The following is a 19,377-nucleotide window of genomic DNA, read 5'->3' as shown; positions in this document are numbered from 1 at the left end:
TGAACTGTTCAGTCCACTGGTAAACACTTTGTGTGGTGAACAATCATCCCTCTGCTGAGCTGAAAGTCATCTACACAGTTGAGCATTTGGTACATCTTCAGACCGCAAAAAATGTATTGTAGACTACTGTTATTCATGGGTAAAAATGGAGAGTGACTCAGTCTGACAATGCTGAAACCTGCCACAAGGGAAGAGAACAATGTCATCCAATTTAAGTCTTATTGCCAGCTTAAAGCTGATAAGTGCAGGCACTTATTGATTCACCCCAGTATATTCTGCTAGTTATCACATTCTGTTAAAAGCATTGTGGTTAAAAATCAACCAAGTGTATTGGAGATGGCAACAAGCTGCAGCAAGCTTTTATCCAGTCTTCACTCTTCCCATGAGTCCTTCCGTTTCTGAGTTACTGCTTCTGTAACCTGGAGGAACGAAGGTGTCAGTTTTATGTGTATCACTGTTTCGAATCTGTCAAAATCACATTTTGATCAGTGTATATAGCACTGTCTGTTTCCAAATGGTGATAGGATTTGTTGGCAAGCTGTGGAATGAGCATTCTTCTGCAGAGGACCCTCAGGAACTTGGGATCAACTGACTACAATAAGCACTAGAATGTGGGAGTGTGGACCGATGACAAGTATTTTGGTGCCATTACCACTATAGTGTAAATGTTAGTGCCACTGAAGCAAAGTGTTTCCTATGTTCTGAACTGCATTATCATGTGTCTTAATAAGACATCACATTGATAATTATGGGAAATCAGTTAATATTATCAGCACTCGCAGCTGCAGCAATAAGGGAATTTCAGAGGCTTGGATTTGTGATATGTTTTGCGCATTACATTAAAACGTCTAATCACATAGCGGGAACAATATTTTAGCATTCTTTAGACATCAGTTAATATGGATATGGGCACTTTATGTAGCAAATGACCCTCAGGAATCAAAATCAGCAAACAATGGACTTTGAGAATAGCAAGTTGACTGCATCAAGGTCACAGATTACCTATACTTTATAAAATGCTTCCATTGATTTTTTGTCATTGATGGTATTTTATTAGCCTTAAATATAAATCTTTAATTAGTTTGTGTCATTTATTCTAGTATTTCCTGATGATTACTTGACACTGTCAAATTATTAATTGCATAAATCTACATGCAATATAACATGCAGAATGTCTGAGCCAAAGATGAGATGACAGTCAGGTTCTAATGATCAGTGTGCAACACTGGAACTGTACTGAGAAGGTAAAATGTGGAAACAATGTGAATATCCTGATGAATATTTGTTATTTCTTACCTGTGGGGATCTATCTGCACAAATTCCAGCAGCACTGTGTACATGGCTGCAGGATCTAGGCCAGAAGCAGTTACCTTCACCACAGGGAACATTCTCCTGGAAAAAAAGCCAAGAATTTCTGTTCACTGGTGATGGTTATTTTGTTCCTAGCTTACTCAAATCATGAGTTAAATGTAATTTTTTTTAAAAAAAAAGCTAATTACAATGTTTGATTCCAGTGCACTGCAAATATCACTTGCTATATAAAACAGGGAAATGTAAATGCACTTAGATGGAAGTGAATGTTTCTCCTTTACAGTATCTGTAGTACAGAGATTTTGGCTATGGGATGGATCTCACTGAATTGTTAGGCGATTCAGTATATGGTGATTGAAATGATTCTCATAAACTGTACAGACTAAATATCATTATGATCTCCCTACTGTGGGACTGAACATGTCTATATCAAACAAACAAACACACACACACACACACGCACACACACACACACACACACACACACACACACACACACACACACACACACACACACACGCTGTAAAGGAGCATTGTGCCATCTTTGTGTGAACTCTAGGCTGAAGACAGATTGGTCCAAAAGCCAGTGAAGTTTTCAGTCTTGTTTGCATGCCTAATGATGACTCAATGCCTCTGCTATTCGCTGAGTTTACTCCTAGATCCTTTACATCCTACCGGAGCTTTACATGTCATGTATATATTAAACAAGTGCATGTTAAGTGGTATGAAAAGTGTATCAAGAAGAACATTGTCGAGGTGAGTTACTGAACTGCAACAGGTGCTACAATGTATGGTAATCGAATGCAAGCCAGCTATAGTTGGGTGTTATTGAACCGTAAGCAGTTAGAAAAGTAGTTAGAGTTCATCGACATCCACAAAATGGGGGAGGAAGGCAAGAGGAGGCACTTGTTTGTTCCCCACTACTCTGTCTGAAGTCCAGAGATCTGGAGCACACAGTTTTCCAATCATTACACAATCCCCATTCACATCTGAAAGTGATTTCCTGTGATTCCACTAAACCTCTCATTCAGCCAACTGTAGCTTTAGCTTTACATGTCATGTAGCATGACACATCTCAAAACTGATCAACTCATTTATATGGTAATTTTCGCGAGATGGTCACCCCCCCTCCACCCCCCGCCCTGCAAATGCCCATGTCAGAGTGCTAAGTAAATGTGAAGGAGATGAGAATATTTGTGTATTCATCATTTGCACTATAAACAAATACTGGGTTGAATAAAAAGTTTTCATTTAACTTTGTGAGCTAAAAGTTTTAGTGCCTGGTCTTCAAAGTGGTAGCGAGTGACGTAGTTCATTTCTGCCATTGCTCCCAATATGGTGAATTATGCAGATGCCATTATTCATGCAGACTGGTACATCATAATTCAAAAATAGCCTCGCGAATCATAATTCAACAATTGGGTCTAAGGTATTGGTAAGCATTTGTATTTTTTTTTTTTTTGTGCGTGTGTGTGTGTGTGTGTGTGTGTGTGTGTGTGTGTGTGTGTGTGTGTCTGTGTCTGTGTCTGTATGTATGTGGAATAATTGAGACTTCTGGATATTGAAAAATGTATTCAAAATGGGTTCAAAGAATGGTCACTACAGACCACAATATTTAAAGAACACCATTTCATCTGGATGTTGGATCAGTTTGAGGACAATGGAGAGACTTCTCTGTCATTTTGTTACAGGTGACGAAACTTGGGTGCATCACTCTGAGTTGTAAACGAAAAGCCAAACACCAGAAAAGAAGAAATTCGAGGCAGCTCATGATGACAGTTTTTTGGCATAGTGATTGCGTCAGTCTCGTGAATGTGTTGCTAAAAGAGTTGTGGTGTCTCTGGCAAAAAGCGCCATGTCTTTGGACCTGATGACCTTTGACTCTACTTCTGGCTAGCACACTCTGCACGCTGTGTTCGACAGCCATTTTGTATTCGCCTCGTTCAGTGTCTAAATAAATGTTAATTGGACTGCAAAAGTGTGTTATTACCGATCTACAACCCGTAATAATCCACAGTCAACCATTAATTGAGAGTCATATATAATGATTGTGACACACTCAGGATCCATTTCTCAGATGGCCAGTGTGACAAGAATCCAGAAGAAACGTTGCTCATGACAATGCACACCCATACATAAGTCTCAGAATCCTGGAACACTTCGCTAAATTGCGTTGGGCATCACTGCCTCATCCACCCAACATCCCAGACCTGGCACCTCGGACTTCCATCTGTTTGGGACACTTGAAGATTGTCTACACGGGATACACTTTGAAGATGATGAGGGCGTAATTCCTAAAGTGAAAACGTGACCACAGGCGTAGGACGAGAGCTTTCACAGACGATATATACATGCTCTTGCAGACAACGCTGGTCTAAGGCCGTAGAACAGTGTGTAGAAAAACAGTACACATAAAAGAAAATTAGACTGGCACGGTCACCAAATGGTAGCACTTAAGAATAACCATGAGCTGAGAAGACATTGTGAGGCAATATTTGTCGAAGGGCTGTTGTGCTACTTCAATGTCGTGACAAAAAGAAAAAAAATCACAGTCGGAGAATAAACAATTTCTGATTTGTTGCACCTTCAAAAAGTCATTCTCGATTGGGAAACATCACAAGCAAAGGTAGCGGCTTCCAAACCTGATGGTAAAGGGGAAGGGTCGCTAGTTATCACATTTTTTTGTGTATGCGTGTAGGGACAGAAGAACAGCTGGCGGATAACTTGACGCCTGTTTAGATTAGATTAATACTTGTTCCATAGATCATGAATACGACACTTCGTAATGATGAGGAACGTGTCAGGTTAATAAAAGATGTCTGTACAAGATATTACATTACACAAAATATTGCATGACACTAATGTTTAAGGTTTTTTTTTGCCCTTAATTTATATCTAAAAACTCAGCCAATGGGTAGAAGGAGATGTCATCTAGAAATTCTTTTAATTTATTTTTAAATGTTAGTTGGCTACCTGTCAGGCTTTTGATGCTGTTTGGTAGGTGACCAAAGACTTTTGTGGCAGCATAACTTACCCCTTTCTGTGCCAAAGTCAGATTTAACCCTGCATACTGAAGATCATCCTTTCTCCTGGTGTTATAGCTATGCACACTGCTATTACTTTTGAACTGGGTTGGATTATCAACAACAAATTTCATAAGTGAATATATATACTGTGAGGTTACTGTGAGGATCCGTAGATCCTTAAATAGATGTCAGCAGGATGACCGCGGATGGGCTCCAGCAATTATTCTGATTACACGTTTTTGGGCTATGAATACTTTTCTACTCAACGATGAATTACCACAGAATATGATACCATACGAAAGCAGTGAATGAAAGTAGGCACAGTAAGTTAATTTACTGAGATTCTTATCACCAAAATTTGCAATAACCCTAATAGCATACATAGCTGAACTCAGACGTTTCAGCAGACCATCAATGTATAACTTCCAGTTTAACCTCTCATCAATGGACACACCTAAAAATTTTGAAAATTCTACCTTAGCTACAGACTTCTGTTCAAAGTCTATATTTACTACTGGAGTTGTGCCATTTACTGTACGGAACTGTATACACTGTTCCATAGGTTGTGTGGCGTTCGCAGGCGGTGTAGCTGTTTACAGGGAGAGGACCCCGTTAGAGATTTGCATGTGACCGGTGTCCGGTGCTGAGATTGGTAGTTTACTACAAACACAAATAAATGTCAAGACACAAAGGTATTAATGACATTCACCTGCTAGTGGACACCGATTTATATAAATGGGGACACTTGAAAGCCGGGATTCGAACCCACGTCTCCTGCTTACTAGACAGATGCTCTGACCACTGCACCATTTGGACTCAGTGGTCATCGCAACTGCGCAGACTAGCCTAGTGCGGCTCCCGTCAGACCCAAATTCTCAAATTATACACACTCTGCTGAAGTAGTGGCCCCGTCATTAGTAGCGGCGTTCCGCCGACTCCTTTAAGAGTTCGAGAGTGGCGTGCTTCTGCACTGAGCGATCATCGGCCAGCCTCGCCTTACCCGTTAGCGCCGTGCGTTGCCATATGGCAACGTTTGTAATACTTCTTTTTAAATCGTTGATTCCACGACGTCAACGAAGCGAGAGTGTTGGCAGCCCTGTATACCGTTCCGCAAGACTACAATGCAACAGTTTTAACAATACATTTAAATTCTGCGGCGTAAGCTGTGTTGGAAGTCTTTGTTCGCTGAATGACGAAGAAAAATGGAGTATAAGTTCGAGTAAGTATGTGTTACACAGTAACTTACGATATGTAATTTGGTTTTTTAGTATGGTTGTGCTTTAAATACTCAAATATATATTCTTTGGAGGTTACTGCTTGCTGTGAAATAAATTACGTTCATTTAGGCCGTCTGAACGTCCGTGTTGCCATATGGCAACGCTAGGCGCTTGTACTCAGTAAAATGACGAATTTTCTCATTTTTGTTTTAGAAGAGGTTTCTCGCTTGCTGAGGCTCTGGAGATTCTTTATAATGACGATATTGAAAGTGGTGTGTTTGTTGAGCCCCCAGATCCGAATAGAGAAGAATGATGGATTATTTTATGTGCAGTGGCTGGACAACTCAGTTGTCACAATGATCTCTTCTTCATGTGGTTCACAAGAAGTTGGCCAAGTCAAGAGATTCTCGCAACTAAAAGAGCGAAATATAATGACTCCCAGACCAAAACTGGTAGACAAATATAATACATATATGGGAGGTACTGATCAGATGGATCAGAATAGCGTGCTGTCGCATTGCAATAAGAAGCAAGAACTGGTTCTGGTGTCTCTTTACATGGATGTTAGATGTCGCCATACAAAACAGTTGGATTTTGTATAATAAAGCAAGAAACCAAACTATTTCTCAGCTTGATTTCAAGAGAGAAGTAGCAACAGTGTACTTGAAAAGACACCACGTTTTACCAAAAGGAGCCGGAAGACCATCTGCATCAAGGGCATGTTCCACAGCCGCATGTCAGATTCAGTTAGGTTTGATAAGACTGACCACCTCGTCCAGCACACAGAAGGAAAGAAGAAGAAAAGGTTTGAACACAAGCACTGTAAATCTATTGTGAGAACAATGTGTTCAAAGTGTAATGTGGGATTGTGTATTGACTGTTTTTTTCCATTTCATGTAAAATAATGCTGAGTTCAAGGTTTGATTTTTGATTATTAATTGTACTGTGTTATAAAGTATCAATTGTATGGTGAAGACTGAATAATACATTGGCACAAAACTTGTATATGTAATAAGAAATTTCAATAACCTACTTATTTTAGTTGAAGTTGTAATCCATATAAATTTAGGTAGTGAAAGCGCCTAGCGTTGCCATATGGCAAAATCAAATATCTCGCTAATGGCGGTAATGACTTTCGTCGAAACAAATCTGTTGTCTAATTTATACCTTTTACAGACATAATAAAGCAATTAAAAAAAATCACGAAAAAGTTAATTCCGGCGCCAATGGGTTAATAACGTACACTGAGAAGGCAAAACTTTGTGACCCCTGCCCACCGTTGGCTGGCGCGCTTGGTGACGTTGCAGCCACGTGACGCCGTAACAAAACACGTAAGCGGAGCAGACACCGATGGGCAGGCCAGCTAACGCAGCTGGCGCGGGGCTTTCCCGCACTCCCCCTCTCCTCGCCCCTCCTCCGACACAGGATATACACCTTTGTCACGTTCAAAAGGATTCGAAGTTTCGTCATTGACGTACTACAAAAAATTCAGAAGACCGTTACTACGGCAGACCTACTGGTGTGATAAGGAAAATAAGCAACGGAAAAGAAATCTTAACAGGCATGGCAACTACATCTACATGACTACCCTGCAATTCACTTTTAAGTGCTTGGCAGAGGGTTCATCGAACCACAATCATACTGTCTCTCTACCATTTCCCTCCCGAACAGCGCTCGGGAAAAACGAACACCTAAACCTTTCTGTTCGAGCTCTGATTTCTCTTATTTTATTTTGATGATCATTCCTACCTAAATAGGTTGGGCTCAACAAAATATTTTCGCATTCGAAAGAGAAAGTTGGTGACTGAAATTTCGTAAATAGATCTCGTCGCGACGAAAAACGTTTTTGCTTTAATGACTTCCATCCCAACTCGCGTATCATATCTGCCACACTCTCTCCCCTATTACGTGATAGTACAAAACGAGCTGCCCTTTTTTGCACCCTTTCGATGTCCTCCGTCAATCCCACCTGGTAAGGATCCCACACCGTGCAGCAATATCCTAACAGAGGACGAGCGAGTGTAGTGTAAGCCGTTTCTTTAGTGGACTTGTTGCATCTCCTAAGTGTCCTGCCGATGAAACGCAACCTTTGGCTCGCCTTCCCCACAATATTATCTATGTGGTCTTTCCAAATGAAGTTGTTCGTGATATTAACACCCAGGTACTTAGTTGAATTGACAGCCTTGAGAATTGTACTATTTATCGAGTAATCGAATTCCAACGGATTTCTTTTGTAACTCGTGCGGATCACCTCAGACTTTTCGTTATTTAGCGTCAACTGCCACCTGCCACACCATACAGCAATCTTTTCTAAATCGCTTTGCAACTGATAATGGTCTCGGATGACCTTACTAGACGGTAAATTACAGCATCATCTGCGAAAAACCTAAGAGAACTGCTTAGATGGTCACACAAGTCATTTATTAGACGGTAAATTACAGCATCATCTGCGAACAACCTAAGAGAACTGCTCAGATTGTCACCCAGGTCATTTATATAGATCAGGAACAGCAGACGTCCCAGGACGCTTCCCTGGGGAACACCTGATATCACTTCAGTTTTACTCGATGATTTGCCGTCTATTACTACGAACTGCGACCTTCTTGACAGGAAATCACGAATCCAGTCGCACAACTGAGACGATACCCCATAGGCCCGCAGCTTGATTAGAAGTCGCTTGTGAAGAAGGTGTCAAAAGCTTTCTGGAAATCCAGAAATACGGAGTCAACCTGAGATCCCCTGTCGATAGCGGCCATTACTAAAATGTTAATAATAAAAACTAGCTTAGCTATGAGAATCCTTCCGATTTAATGAAATTCAAAATCAAATACGGGTCACAAGTGTTGTGCAGGATACATACTTCAATAGTTTCACCACTTGATAGTGCTCTATATGTACAAAAAAATAATGAGTTCTTAGTTATAAATAGTGCCCGTATTTTAATCACAAGTCATATTTTTTTCTGAACTGTAGGGTGTGCATTTTAGTGTCGAAAAATGTATTTTGGTTGTGTATACAATGTCATATTTCAACAAATTTTAGTAATAGGTCATATTTCTGCTAACTTTTAATATAATAGGTCATACTTCCGTTAACTTTTGCCAGAAATGCATATACCGTTTTTCTCGTATCTTACGGGACACACGAATGAGAAAATGAATACGTTGCTCAAGAGACAATATTTAACGTGCTATTATGAAAGATAAACAGATAAATTAGTACACAGCTTTATTTCTTAGGACTGTAGCAGAAAATCGGTGTACCACAACAGTCGTTTCGCGAACATAAAACATTGTTGCGCAGAGTCGACAATACGCTCTCAGAACCAACAAAGGCGGCTTCTGCCGTAATAATCATCGCAGTCGCACAGATGTTCCCAGTAACCAGTTCGATTACAGCATTTGCCTTGTTCAACATGCCCTAAAGCAAAGTGCTCCGACAGCGTCAAGTTGCGAGGATATGTTCAAGAATTTGGGGAAAAGTCCTTTAATACTGATGAGAAAATATTATTTTGTAAACTGTATGAAGTTAAAGTTAGTGCAGAAAAGCGCTTTAATGTACAACAACACTGTAATACCGCTAAACACAGCAGCTGTGTGAAACGAGGTGCTGAAAATAACAGCTGGCAAACGCTGTTATTTGAACAGACAGGTCAGTCGTCAACCGTGCAATTATTCTGCAAGGATCTGTGTGGGATGATGATGTCCCGCAACATCCAATTGGAAAAGCTGAAGAATCCACGCTTCAGACGGTTCTTGGAGAAGTACACAACACATGCATTTCCAGAGGAATCTACACTGAGAAAGAGCTATTTATCCGCATGCTACAATGATGTGCTCAACAAAATACGAATTACTATTGCTGAGCAAAAGATCTGGCTGTCGATAGATGAAACTACGGATATTAGTGGGAGATATATTGGAAATGTTCTTGTTGGTGTTCTAAAAGTTTATGGCCCTGGAGATATGTTCCCACTGACGTATGAAGCTCTTGATAGAGTAAACAATTCGACGATTGCTATATTGTTTGACAACTCTCTAAAGCTACTGTGGCCGGATGGTGTGTAAAGAGACAACATTTTGCTGCTTGTAACAGATGGTGCTTCATATATGGCTAAAGTAGCCAAAGGGCTTTAGATTCTCTACCCCAGTACGGTGTACGCAACTTGACTTACACATATGTTGCACAGAGTTGCCGAAGAGGTGCGATCAGATTACCCTGACGTGGACAAATTAATTTTCTGTGGCAAGAAAATCTATATGAAGGCTCCGCTACGGGTGTAGAAATTCGAGGAACTCACTCTGCCACCTAAAACTGTTCTTACACGATGAGGTTCTTGGCTTAATGCTACTGAGTATTACTGCACCAACTACACCCAAATAAAGACAATCTTCTGTGAGCTTGATAGCGATGAATCAAGTGCTATCAAAATTGAGAAAGAAGTTTTTACAGATACGTGATCTCGAAACTTGGCATACATCCAACGCCAATTTTTCAGTGATATCTAAAGCCATCAAACGACTGGAAGCTGTTGGCACTCAGCTATGTGAGGCTCTGAGTATTGTGCAACATGTGCAGAGTGAGTTGGGTCGAGCTTTTGGTCACGTGGCTGACAAAGTGAAAACCAAATTGCAAAGCGTCCTCCAATGGAATCCTGGATATTCTACACTGTGCAAAATTAGTGACAATGTTTCAGGGACTGCCGCAACTTTTGAAGATCCTGAAACAAAGCTAAACTCCAGTGACCTGGTTCCCTCCAAATACGCTCCAGCGACGTCTTGTGAAGTGGAGAAGAGCTTTTCCAGGTACGAAACTATCCTCAGCGACAACCGTAGATTTTTGACAATGGAAAGCCTGAAAATGCACCTTGTGATCCAGTGCAACTTTGCAGATACTGAATATTGACATACGGTATTAAATAATGTGAAACGCTTTACATACTATGTAGAAATAAAAACATGGTTTTACTGTTTCGATAGATGATCTTTTCTCTGTACTTTGTGTTTAGAAAATAAAACATTCAGACATTCAAAAAATAGGTGCAAATCAGTCACAAGCCCTACAGAAAGAAAGAATTAAACTTACAATATTTTGAGAAGCGCATTTTTATTACTTTATGGTGAATAAAAAATTAAATAAACAAACAAGAATGCTTTATATAAACTTCTATTAAGTCATATTTTATTTTTAAGGTCATATTTATGTAAGTTTTAGGTCATAAATGCTTGCATATTTCACTGTTTTTAGGTAATTAAAATCCGGGCTCTAGTTATAAATGCTGAGTGTTTTCCACTCTACACACTTCACAGGAATATCTTTTCCTTGCTTTTTGACGAGCAAATTCATCAATAATACCTTCAAAATTTAAATTTTAAACCATGTCTTGTTCCGCTGACGGCACAGCAAGAGAACACATCCGTTCTTGCGAGATGCTGCCTCTGAAATACGGTAACTGTTGACGAGCTTTAAAGGCGAATAACTACTTTCAGCGGAGGCGACAATCGCTGTCATGGGGTTTCCTAGGTCATTTAGGTATTTCAATATTAACAAAGGAGTTTTCACATCCTTGGGAACCATTTCTCTGAACACTTTAATTTCTGTCGAAAGGTCTGATGCAACAATGTCCTTCGAACATTCACCAATCACGTTTACACTTATATCTTTCTCAAGGTTTTTATATAGTATTTTCAGTTCTTCGTCCTGTAGCTATTTTAAACTTTCTGGAGAAAACAAAAAGCCGAAAATTTCGGAATAATTACCTAATTGGCCGAACTTTTCTTTCAAACTTTTTAACACTGTGTCAACGAGAGGGTAGAAAAAATCGGTTTTGTATTTCGCCTCTGAAGGCTGAGCTCTGCAAATCATATTGTCACCTTCATAATCAAATTGCTTCAAGTTCTTGCCAATTCTCCTTTCTTCATATTTTGGTTCAGTTTGTAAACTTGCAGCTCATCAGTTGGACCCCTAAGAATTTTGAAGTTTCCACTCAAATAACTAGGGTGAAAACTTCAAAATTGTTAGGGGTCCGAATTGATGACAATTTAAATGGGAAAAAAACACATTTGGAACTCCTAAACCAACTCAGTTCAACCACATTTGTTCTTAGAATCACTGCAAATCTTGGGGAGTGACAAATCAGTAAGTTGCATATTTTGCATATTGTCATTCAACAGTATCATGTGGGATGATGTCCTGGACTAATTAATTTTTAATATCTTGTAGAAATCTGCTGGGAATTCTGACTACTGCTTCACAGTATATTTATTCCCTCATGAAGTTCTTTATAAATAGCCCACTACAGTTCAAAAAGGAACAATGAGGTATATAATTACAGTATCAGAAGGAAAAATGATATTCATTACTCTACATTAAGGTTATCTTCAGCACAAAAATGGGTGCACAGTGCTGCAACAAAAGTTTTGATCACTTACCCAGTGATATACTTGTAAAATGTCTGACAGCGAAGTAAAATTTGATAACAAACTGAGAAAATTTCTCCTTGACAACTCCTTTCTGTAGTAGAATTTCTATTGTAGTAATGTGTAGAAGGTGCTGGGTGGATATTACTAACTCACACCTATATTTTTTTCTTTTCGTATAAAAAAATAGAAATGTTCAGAATGTAACATATGTACAAATTAATTTGCGATGTGAATGTATAGTGCCTCGTTCCATATCATTGCAATCTATCGTGGAAAATGATCCATGGAACATGTTACTAAGTAACTAGCTATCTCTTTCGCTGTTATCTGCGCAATAATAGAACCTTCATGGATATTCTCAATCAACTGAACTAGACTTTCGAGGGATTTAGTTGCCACTTTCACGTCCGTGTTTTCTGCTTGAAGTGCCTTACTTGCTGCGGTAATGACAAGGAGAAGGTCATACCACATGACGACGCCTACAACAAATTGAAGCTTTCTAATTCGTTCACAGCAAGCGCGTGTGCTTCGCCCTCGGTTTCCGACTCAACAGTGCTGTTGCTTACCTCAAGAAGGGCATCTCCGGTTTCACTTGTTTGGTACCTTATAGCTTTGAAGCTCTCCAGCCTACTTTCCCATCAAGTATCTGAAAACTTCTTCACTATTAATGTTGGTACCATGTTAATAAGGTTTTCCGTCTCTTGAGTGGATGCACTGAAAACAACGTATATTCTTCGAATTACACAAAAAAAAAAAAAAACGTGAGTGCTTTGCTGTAGGTTTTGCCGCATCTGATAATGTAAGAGTAAGACTGTGCCTTGCACATGCCACATAAAATGCCCTTGGAATGTGACGACAATTGCGACAGTCAAGCGAGGTAAAATAAGGAAAAAGAATCGTTTTAGCAAAAGTATCTGAAATTGTACCCCCCTAGTGGTAAATAAATTTCCGAAGTTCTCTGCTTTCGGAAAGTAAAGACATGTCTTTTCATGCTAACAAACCAACGGCAATGTGAGCATTTTTTGCGTCTTTTATTAATGACAAAAATTGATTATTTAGAAAGAGCACTTTTGTTGTTTAAGAAACACGAATTTTTGACAGTTTATGGTTAGCAAAATACTCAAAATAGCCTACACCGCCCTTGGTCTGCTAATGTGAAAAGACTTCTGTACTCTTTACAACCACCAGCCATGTAAATAAACAATTCTCCGCCTAAAGATGATGGCGTGAACCACTGAAACGCGTAGTGGCAAAATAAACTAGTGATTGACGCAGAAAATGTTTTATTTGTAAACTTCTGATTAAAACTCTGTTAATGTGTTAAACATTAAGTGTTAAGCATATAACTGACTAAAAGTCTAGAAAAAATTGAAATTGTGTTTGGAGTTTGTTGCAAGTCGCTGAGTGGTCCACTTATCAAACACGGCATGAGTGTAGTCTGTGTAATTTGCGCGCCGTCAGTTACGCCGGTTCATTACATGCAGAGAGTTTCTCACTGTGATACCTGTCTCACCGAGTCAAACCTTTAACGTAAGATTAACTCTCAATGTGTAGATTATGAAAGCGTTTTACATTTTTAAATTCGGTCAATAATTGTATGAATGATTTTTCATGGTCCTGAAAGCCGTGACCCTGGTTAATCTCTTAACAAGATAGACTGACGAGCCAACACATTACGAGGCAATGCAGTACGTCATCGATTCTCCGTATCATCTGTTCTGCAGTTCACGAGTTCCTTGGAGCGCCCCATTCTGCACTCTCAAGGTGTCTAATGGCTACTGAGGTCGCTGATATGGAGTACCTGTCAGCAAGTGGCAGCACAACGCACCTAATATGAAAAACATATGTTTTTCGGGGGTGTCCGGATACTTTTGATCACATAGTGTATATTAGAATGGTCAGGGGAGACAGTACCATACCGTGAGCAAAGGACCTATCCGCATATGCAATATTATTTCATTACGCTACCGGCATTCACTCCTGTTGTCCGAAGTGATTTAACGTTGAACAACCGCATGGATTTAACCGTGGGGAAGGCAGAGCAAAGAAATACGCTGCGTAACGGGGCTAAAGAATCACTATCTCGAAAACACTTAATTGTTTTCCACGGCTAACCGATATTAAAGCAACAACAGATTTTTCCAGTGAAAGAAATAACGTAATGTGTAAGGGCTAACGATAGGTGTTGAAACGAGATTTGTTACATATTCCTATAAACTAGAAAGGAGTTTTAGAAACATGGCTGTGACATTCAAAATAGGACTCACAACCGTTGTTAAGTACTGTGGAGTCGACAACCAAAGCATTGTGGGATTGCCTTCAGCCACTCCACATGCGTGTGCCTTTTTGTAAATACTGTAAATGATTTATATGACACACAGAATTTTCCTACTGCAATCGGTAGTGTTGATAGAAAACACATTCTTCTAAAATGCGCAGCAAATTCCGGCACAATGTTTTATAGTTATAAATATTTTCATTCAATTGTACTACACGCAGTTGCAATACCTCAGGGGAAATCCATTATAATCGATGTTGGGGGATATGGGAAGCAATGGTGATGAAGTTGATTTTATTTTCGTACTGTATTTCACTTGATCCAACAAGGAGAGCTATACTGCCAGACTCTCCACTAACGAAGACATCAGTTGTGTTGCGTTTTGTACTCATTGGAGATAAGGCATATTCATACTTGAGGCATTTTATCAAATTTAGAGTTAGTAGGTTTTCGATCTATGGAATGAATATCTCAACAAACATTTTGCAGGCTACGGTGATTAATAGAATGTGCTTTTGGAATAATGAGTGCGAAGTGGAGCTTATTTTGGAAGCCAATAGAAACTTCACCACAATATGCTGACGATATTGTGAAATGTACATTTTCTTCACAAACCTGTCATTGACCTACAGCAGGGGTCGGCAAGTAGTTTTCAGTTGGGTCCGGATTCGGTGGAAAATTTTTTATAGAGGTCCAGAAAAAAAACTACCAATTAAACGGTACCGCTTTTTATTTTGTTTTCAAGTCGAGTTAGTTTCCAAAACAAGGGTAAACCAAGTAAAACAAGTAGTTCTCAGTTAATATTGTAATATATTCAATGTGAGAAATTACATCGACGGTCTTGAGCTAGTTTCTTAAAATTCTGTGTAGGAGGGGTACAGCAAATGCGAAGCATGTCTTCGAGGCGGGCGTCCGTCAACCTTGACCGCGAGAACGACGATTCGCGTATATATGTCGAACCAAACATAGTGGCCAGATTGATAGCTACTTTATTACAATTTTCATATTTTTCTGAAACATGTTTACCCCAAAATTCTTCTGTGGATACAGTTTTATACATTTGCAAAGAAATATCTTCTTGCAAGTCGATTATCTCCGCTTGAAGTGAAGACTTCGAAACGCTGAACAACTTAGCAGCCACACCAGTCCATTCTGCCGATGCATCAACTTCATAAGGAAATTTTAGGAATTGAGACAGCTTTCCAGTTTCTGCAAAGTCTTGAAATCTTGTAGCAAATTCGTCCCTTAGATCGGACAGAAATCTTACAAACACTGCAATGTCTTCTTCAGAGTTCTCTTTCTTATACTCAAGAATTGTTGGGAAATGAATAAATTCGTGCCTTGCAATATCATTTTCAAAAATATCCAGCTTACGACGAAAGCAGACACGCTTTGTATCAGACCACATATTAATTTCCCATTACCTTGTAACTCTATGTTGAGCGCAATTAAATATTTCAGAATATCCTTCAGAAAAGCCACAACTAGCATATTGCGCTCGTTTGTTATGAACTCTAAGTGCTTCTTTGCTCCCTGCGTATCCAAGATTTGCAATTTCCTTTATTAGCCAGAAAAACTTGACCTTTACTTGACCAACGAACATTGTTGTATTACAGTAATTCAGAATACGCTACATCACATTCTGAAAGAAACTTCTTGAACTTTTGGTGTTGAAGAGGAGAATGAGACCTTATAAAATTAATCAACTGCACCAAGCTGTCCATTACTTCTTTCAGTGTAGCACTGAGTTTTCCACAAAGGACAGTCTGATGAATCATACACTGATACGATATTAGACCTGAATTCTGATCCCTGATTTTCTTTACTACACCTTTTTCTTTGCCAATCATCGCTGGGGCGCCGTCAGTTGAAAGCGACGCTATTTTATCATAACTAATGTTGGAATTATTAATAAAGTCCTCAATATCTTTGAATAAATCTTCTCATCGAGTGTTACCTTTCAAAGGCAATATTGTGAGCAATTCTTCCCTGAATATATTATTTTCAATGTCGGAAAATCTCACGACAACAGATATTTGTTCATCATCAACAATGTCACATGATTCGTCAAGTGCAATGGCGTAGCATGGTGCCTTTTTCAAAAGTTCAAGCAGAATGCTTTTAATATCAGTAGCTAAAATTTCCGTTCTTCTTGTATTACTTTTGGAATACTTTGAATTGCAGCAACAGCATCCTTTTTTCTTCAAAAAGTGCCGAGGCTACTATCAGCACACATTCTTTCATTATTTCAGAATCTGAAAATGGTTTTTAGTGTTTACTAATTGTCCAGCACACACGTAACGCTGTTTCTGCCGATTTTTCTTGCTCAATCATGCAGCGAACCAGCAATTTCGTGCTTTTTTCGTAAGAAGTGAGATATTCCTGTAATTTAAATTTAAATTTTATCGTGACGAGTTTACAACGCAGTTATACATATCACATTTATTCATTATATAATAGAATTATATTACCTGTAGTTTTTCTTTACGAGCCTCACTGCCAAGAGGAAAGTTTCTGAGGAATTGCTGATGACTTGTTTCGCAGTGTCGCTTTAAATTGCCACTTTTAGTAATAGCGACAGTTTTATTACATATCAAGCAAACTGGAACCGCTTAAGGCCTATCAGCCAGCGTAAAACAATATTGTTCAGTCCATTCACTCAAAAATCTCCTATTTTCAGTGTCCACTTTTCGCTTTTTAGGACCCATTATTAATGTTATGTACGAAAAGATTTTTCACACTACAAATTGTAAAACAAATGAATAATTGCTCTGCGGCCTGCGTGCGATTGACGAAACGAAGTAAAGACCGACAGCCCATGTGCTCTCTTTGACTAAAACGACAGGTTCGGACTTGTTTAACAAATGAACGAGTGAGCAGTGACGCGACTAAAGTTTAGTTACTAAATTACTCAATACTCGACTAAATCACTAGCCTAGTGCGAACGAGGCGCCGGGGTACTTAGTTGGGCGTCGGACTGTATTTGAGAATGTTTGGCGGTGCGAGGTCCCGCGTTCCGGGGCCCTGTTACAGACAGACAGGACGCAACTTTAACGGACCCTCACATGAAGCTGTCAAAATGAGACTGTTTCGAAAACTTCTTCTCAGGCATTAAAACGCGACTTTCATTTGTTTCTCATCAGTCTTACATCAACTTTATTATTGCCTCTCATTTGATGACAATGAAAGAAATAAGAGATTAATGAAATGCATTCCGTATGTAATAGTCTGTAATTCTTTTGTCTCCTCAACATGTTACTTGTCAAAAATGAATCAGATGTGATAGTAGTAGTTGTGCTGGCACCGTAAAGGAGACCGAGTAAAAAGAGGTGCTGTCGAGGCTTCCGCCGATGCCATTTTTCTCGAGAGTACAACAAACGAAACAAGCGCTCAGCGCCGCCACCGCCGCTATAACCTTGGCCAAAGGAACTGCTAGCTTACTGCCACTATCCAGTGCCGTAATCTCCTGTGGCTCCGTGGATGAAATCAAAATATTTATCAAGTACATGATTAAATTCGGAATACTGTATTAAGATGATGAAGGAACATCTTACAGGAACCTCTTTAGGGGCATAGAGATTCTTAAACTTACGTGTCAACATACGAGGTGTCCATCGAAGGAGCCCCTGATTTCAGAATTAAATATCTCGAAAACTAAGATCGATAGACGAGTGCAACAAACGGTGCGTTTATTGTGAAAGCAGTACGAATTTCATACAAAAGTTATACAGAACTTCCTAATTCAAAAAGCTACTAACTTAATCCGCTGTAATCGACAATACGTAGTGCTTGTAAATAGTGAGCTGCAACGCAGAGCTATTAGCTCCAAAAATCTTAAAGCAGGTTAGCGCACCAAAGGAAGAGGTTGAAATTATGTGTTCTGTCGAACAACGTGTTTTTCCTTCGGCAACAAGGCGTAATTTTTGAAACAAGATTTCATCTTCCAAAAGGACCCTGTGCGAAAACAATTGGCCTGTTATTTGCCAAATTCCAACGGCTAGGCAGCGTAGCTGATGATCTAGCGGGGAATGTTGGTCCCAGGCGCACTATAGTAGTACTCCTGAAAATGTCGTCCCGGTTTCTGGAATTTTTCAGCACAAAAAATGGTTCAAATGGCTCTGAGCACTATGGGACCTAACTTTTGAGGTCATCAGTCCCCTAGAACTTAGATCTACTTAAAGCTAACTAACCTAAGGACATGACACACATCCATGCCCAAGGCAGGATTCGAACTGCAGTGGTCGCGCGGTTCCAGACTGTAGCGCCTAGAACCGCTTGGTGACACCGGCCGGCTTTTCAGCACAGTCGAACAAAACCCATCCGAAGGATTGCAGCACAGACTGGTTTGAAGCGTTCCGGCACACAGAAAATACCGAGACAGAGCCTAAAGGCGTTTCCATTCTAAGTTCAGAGCCGTGCTCTGAGACAGATGACTGACTTTGCGGACCAGCTTCTCACAGCGACTGCTAACGGAGAATTTGGTGTTGGCTGCTTCTGGTTCAGCGATGTGGCACTTCCCAACGAATGAGGGCGCAAAAATAAACATAAGGACTATTTTAGGGTTCCGAAAATCCCAATTTGTGTGAAGCGAACTGATTGTATTCTCCGAAAGTTATTGTTTGGACTGTGGATGCAGCAGAAACGTGATTTGTTGTGGCTGTGTCCTCCTGTAATGTTTTGTGGTTCCTGTCTGGACGAGCAGAGGGTGGTATGATAGGTGGGTGGCCGGTTTCCTCTTGCAACAATACAGAATGCACACGTAGTTAAGATACACTTTACTACAGGAAACAATTGAACACTCAAATTCAATTAAGTCCAATGTGAAGTTCTGTGTCCGTATGACAACTATATACAGTGACTAACGTTCCCTCACAGCTAGCTGAGGTGCGGGGTTACGACTGTCACTGTGGAAGACTAGAGCACAGGGCGACGTATTGGGGTGCAGAGCGAGCTGAGTCCCGATGCTACGTACTGAGGTACTGAGAGATTGAGACAGCTCGGTCGGCGGCGGCGGCCTGCCCAGGGGCCGTTATCTGCCCGTAGCCTGGGGGCGTGTCTCGGTCTTCTCTTGTCATAGACGGAGTCTTGTTCAGCGCCTGCTACACAATGTTTCCTATAGTTCT

The 19,377-nt window shown here is 40.0% G+C and overlaps 1 protein-coding gene across 1 annotated transcript in view; it reads right to left on the bottom strand.

The window, feature by feature from the left end:
• LOC126285343 (T-related protein-like) overlaps positions 1-19,377 on the bottom strand; it is a 266,059-nt gene that overhangs the window by 42,796 nt on the left and 203,886 nt on the right. The window contains exon 3 of the mRNA XM_049984658.1: positions 1,297-1,392. Within this exon, the coding sequence (XP_049840615.1) occupies positions 1,297-1,392 (96 nt within the window). The remainder of the gene's footprint in view (positions 1-1,296; positions 1,393-19,377) is intronic.

Source organism: Schistocerca gregaria, chromosome 8 (genome assembly GCF_023897955.1).
Source record: "Schistocerca gregaria isolate iqSchGreg1 chromosome 8, iqSchGreg1.2, whole genome shotgun sequence".
Classification (NCBI taxonomy): Eukaryota; Metazoa; Arthropoda; class Insecta; order Orthoptera; family Acrididae; genus Schistocerca; species Schistocerca gregaria.
This window is presented reverse-complemented; position numbering and strand designations above follow the sequence as displayed.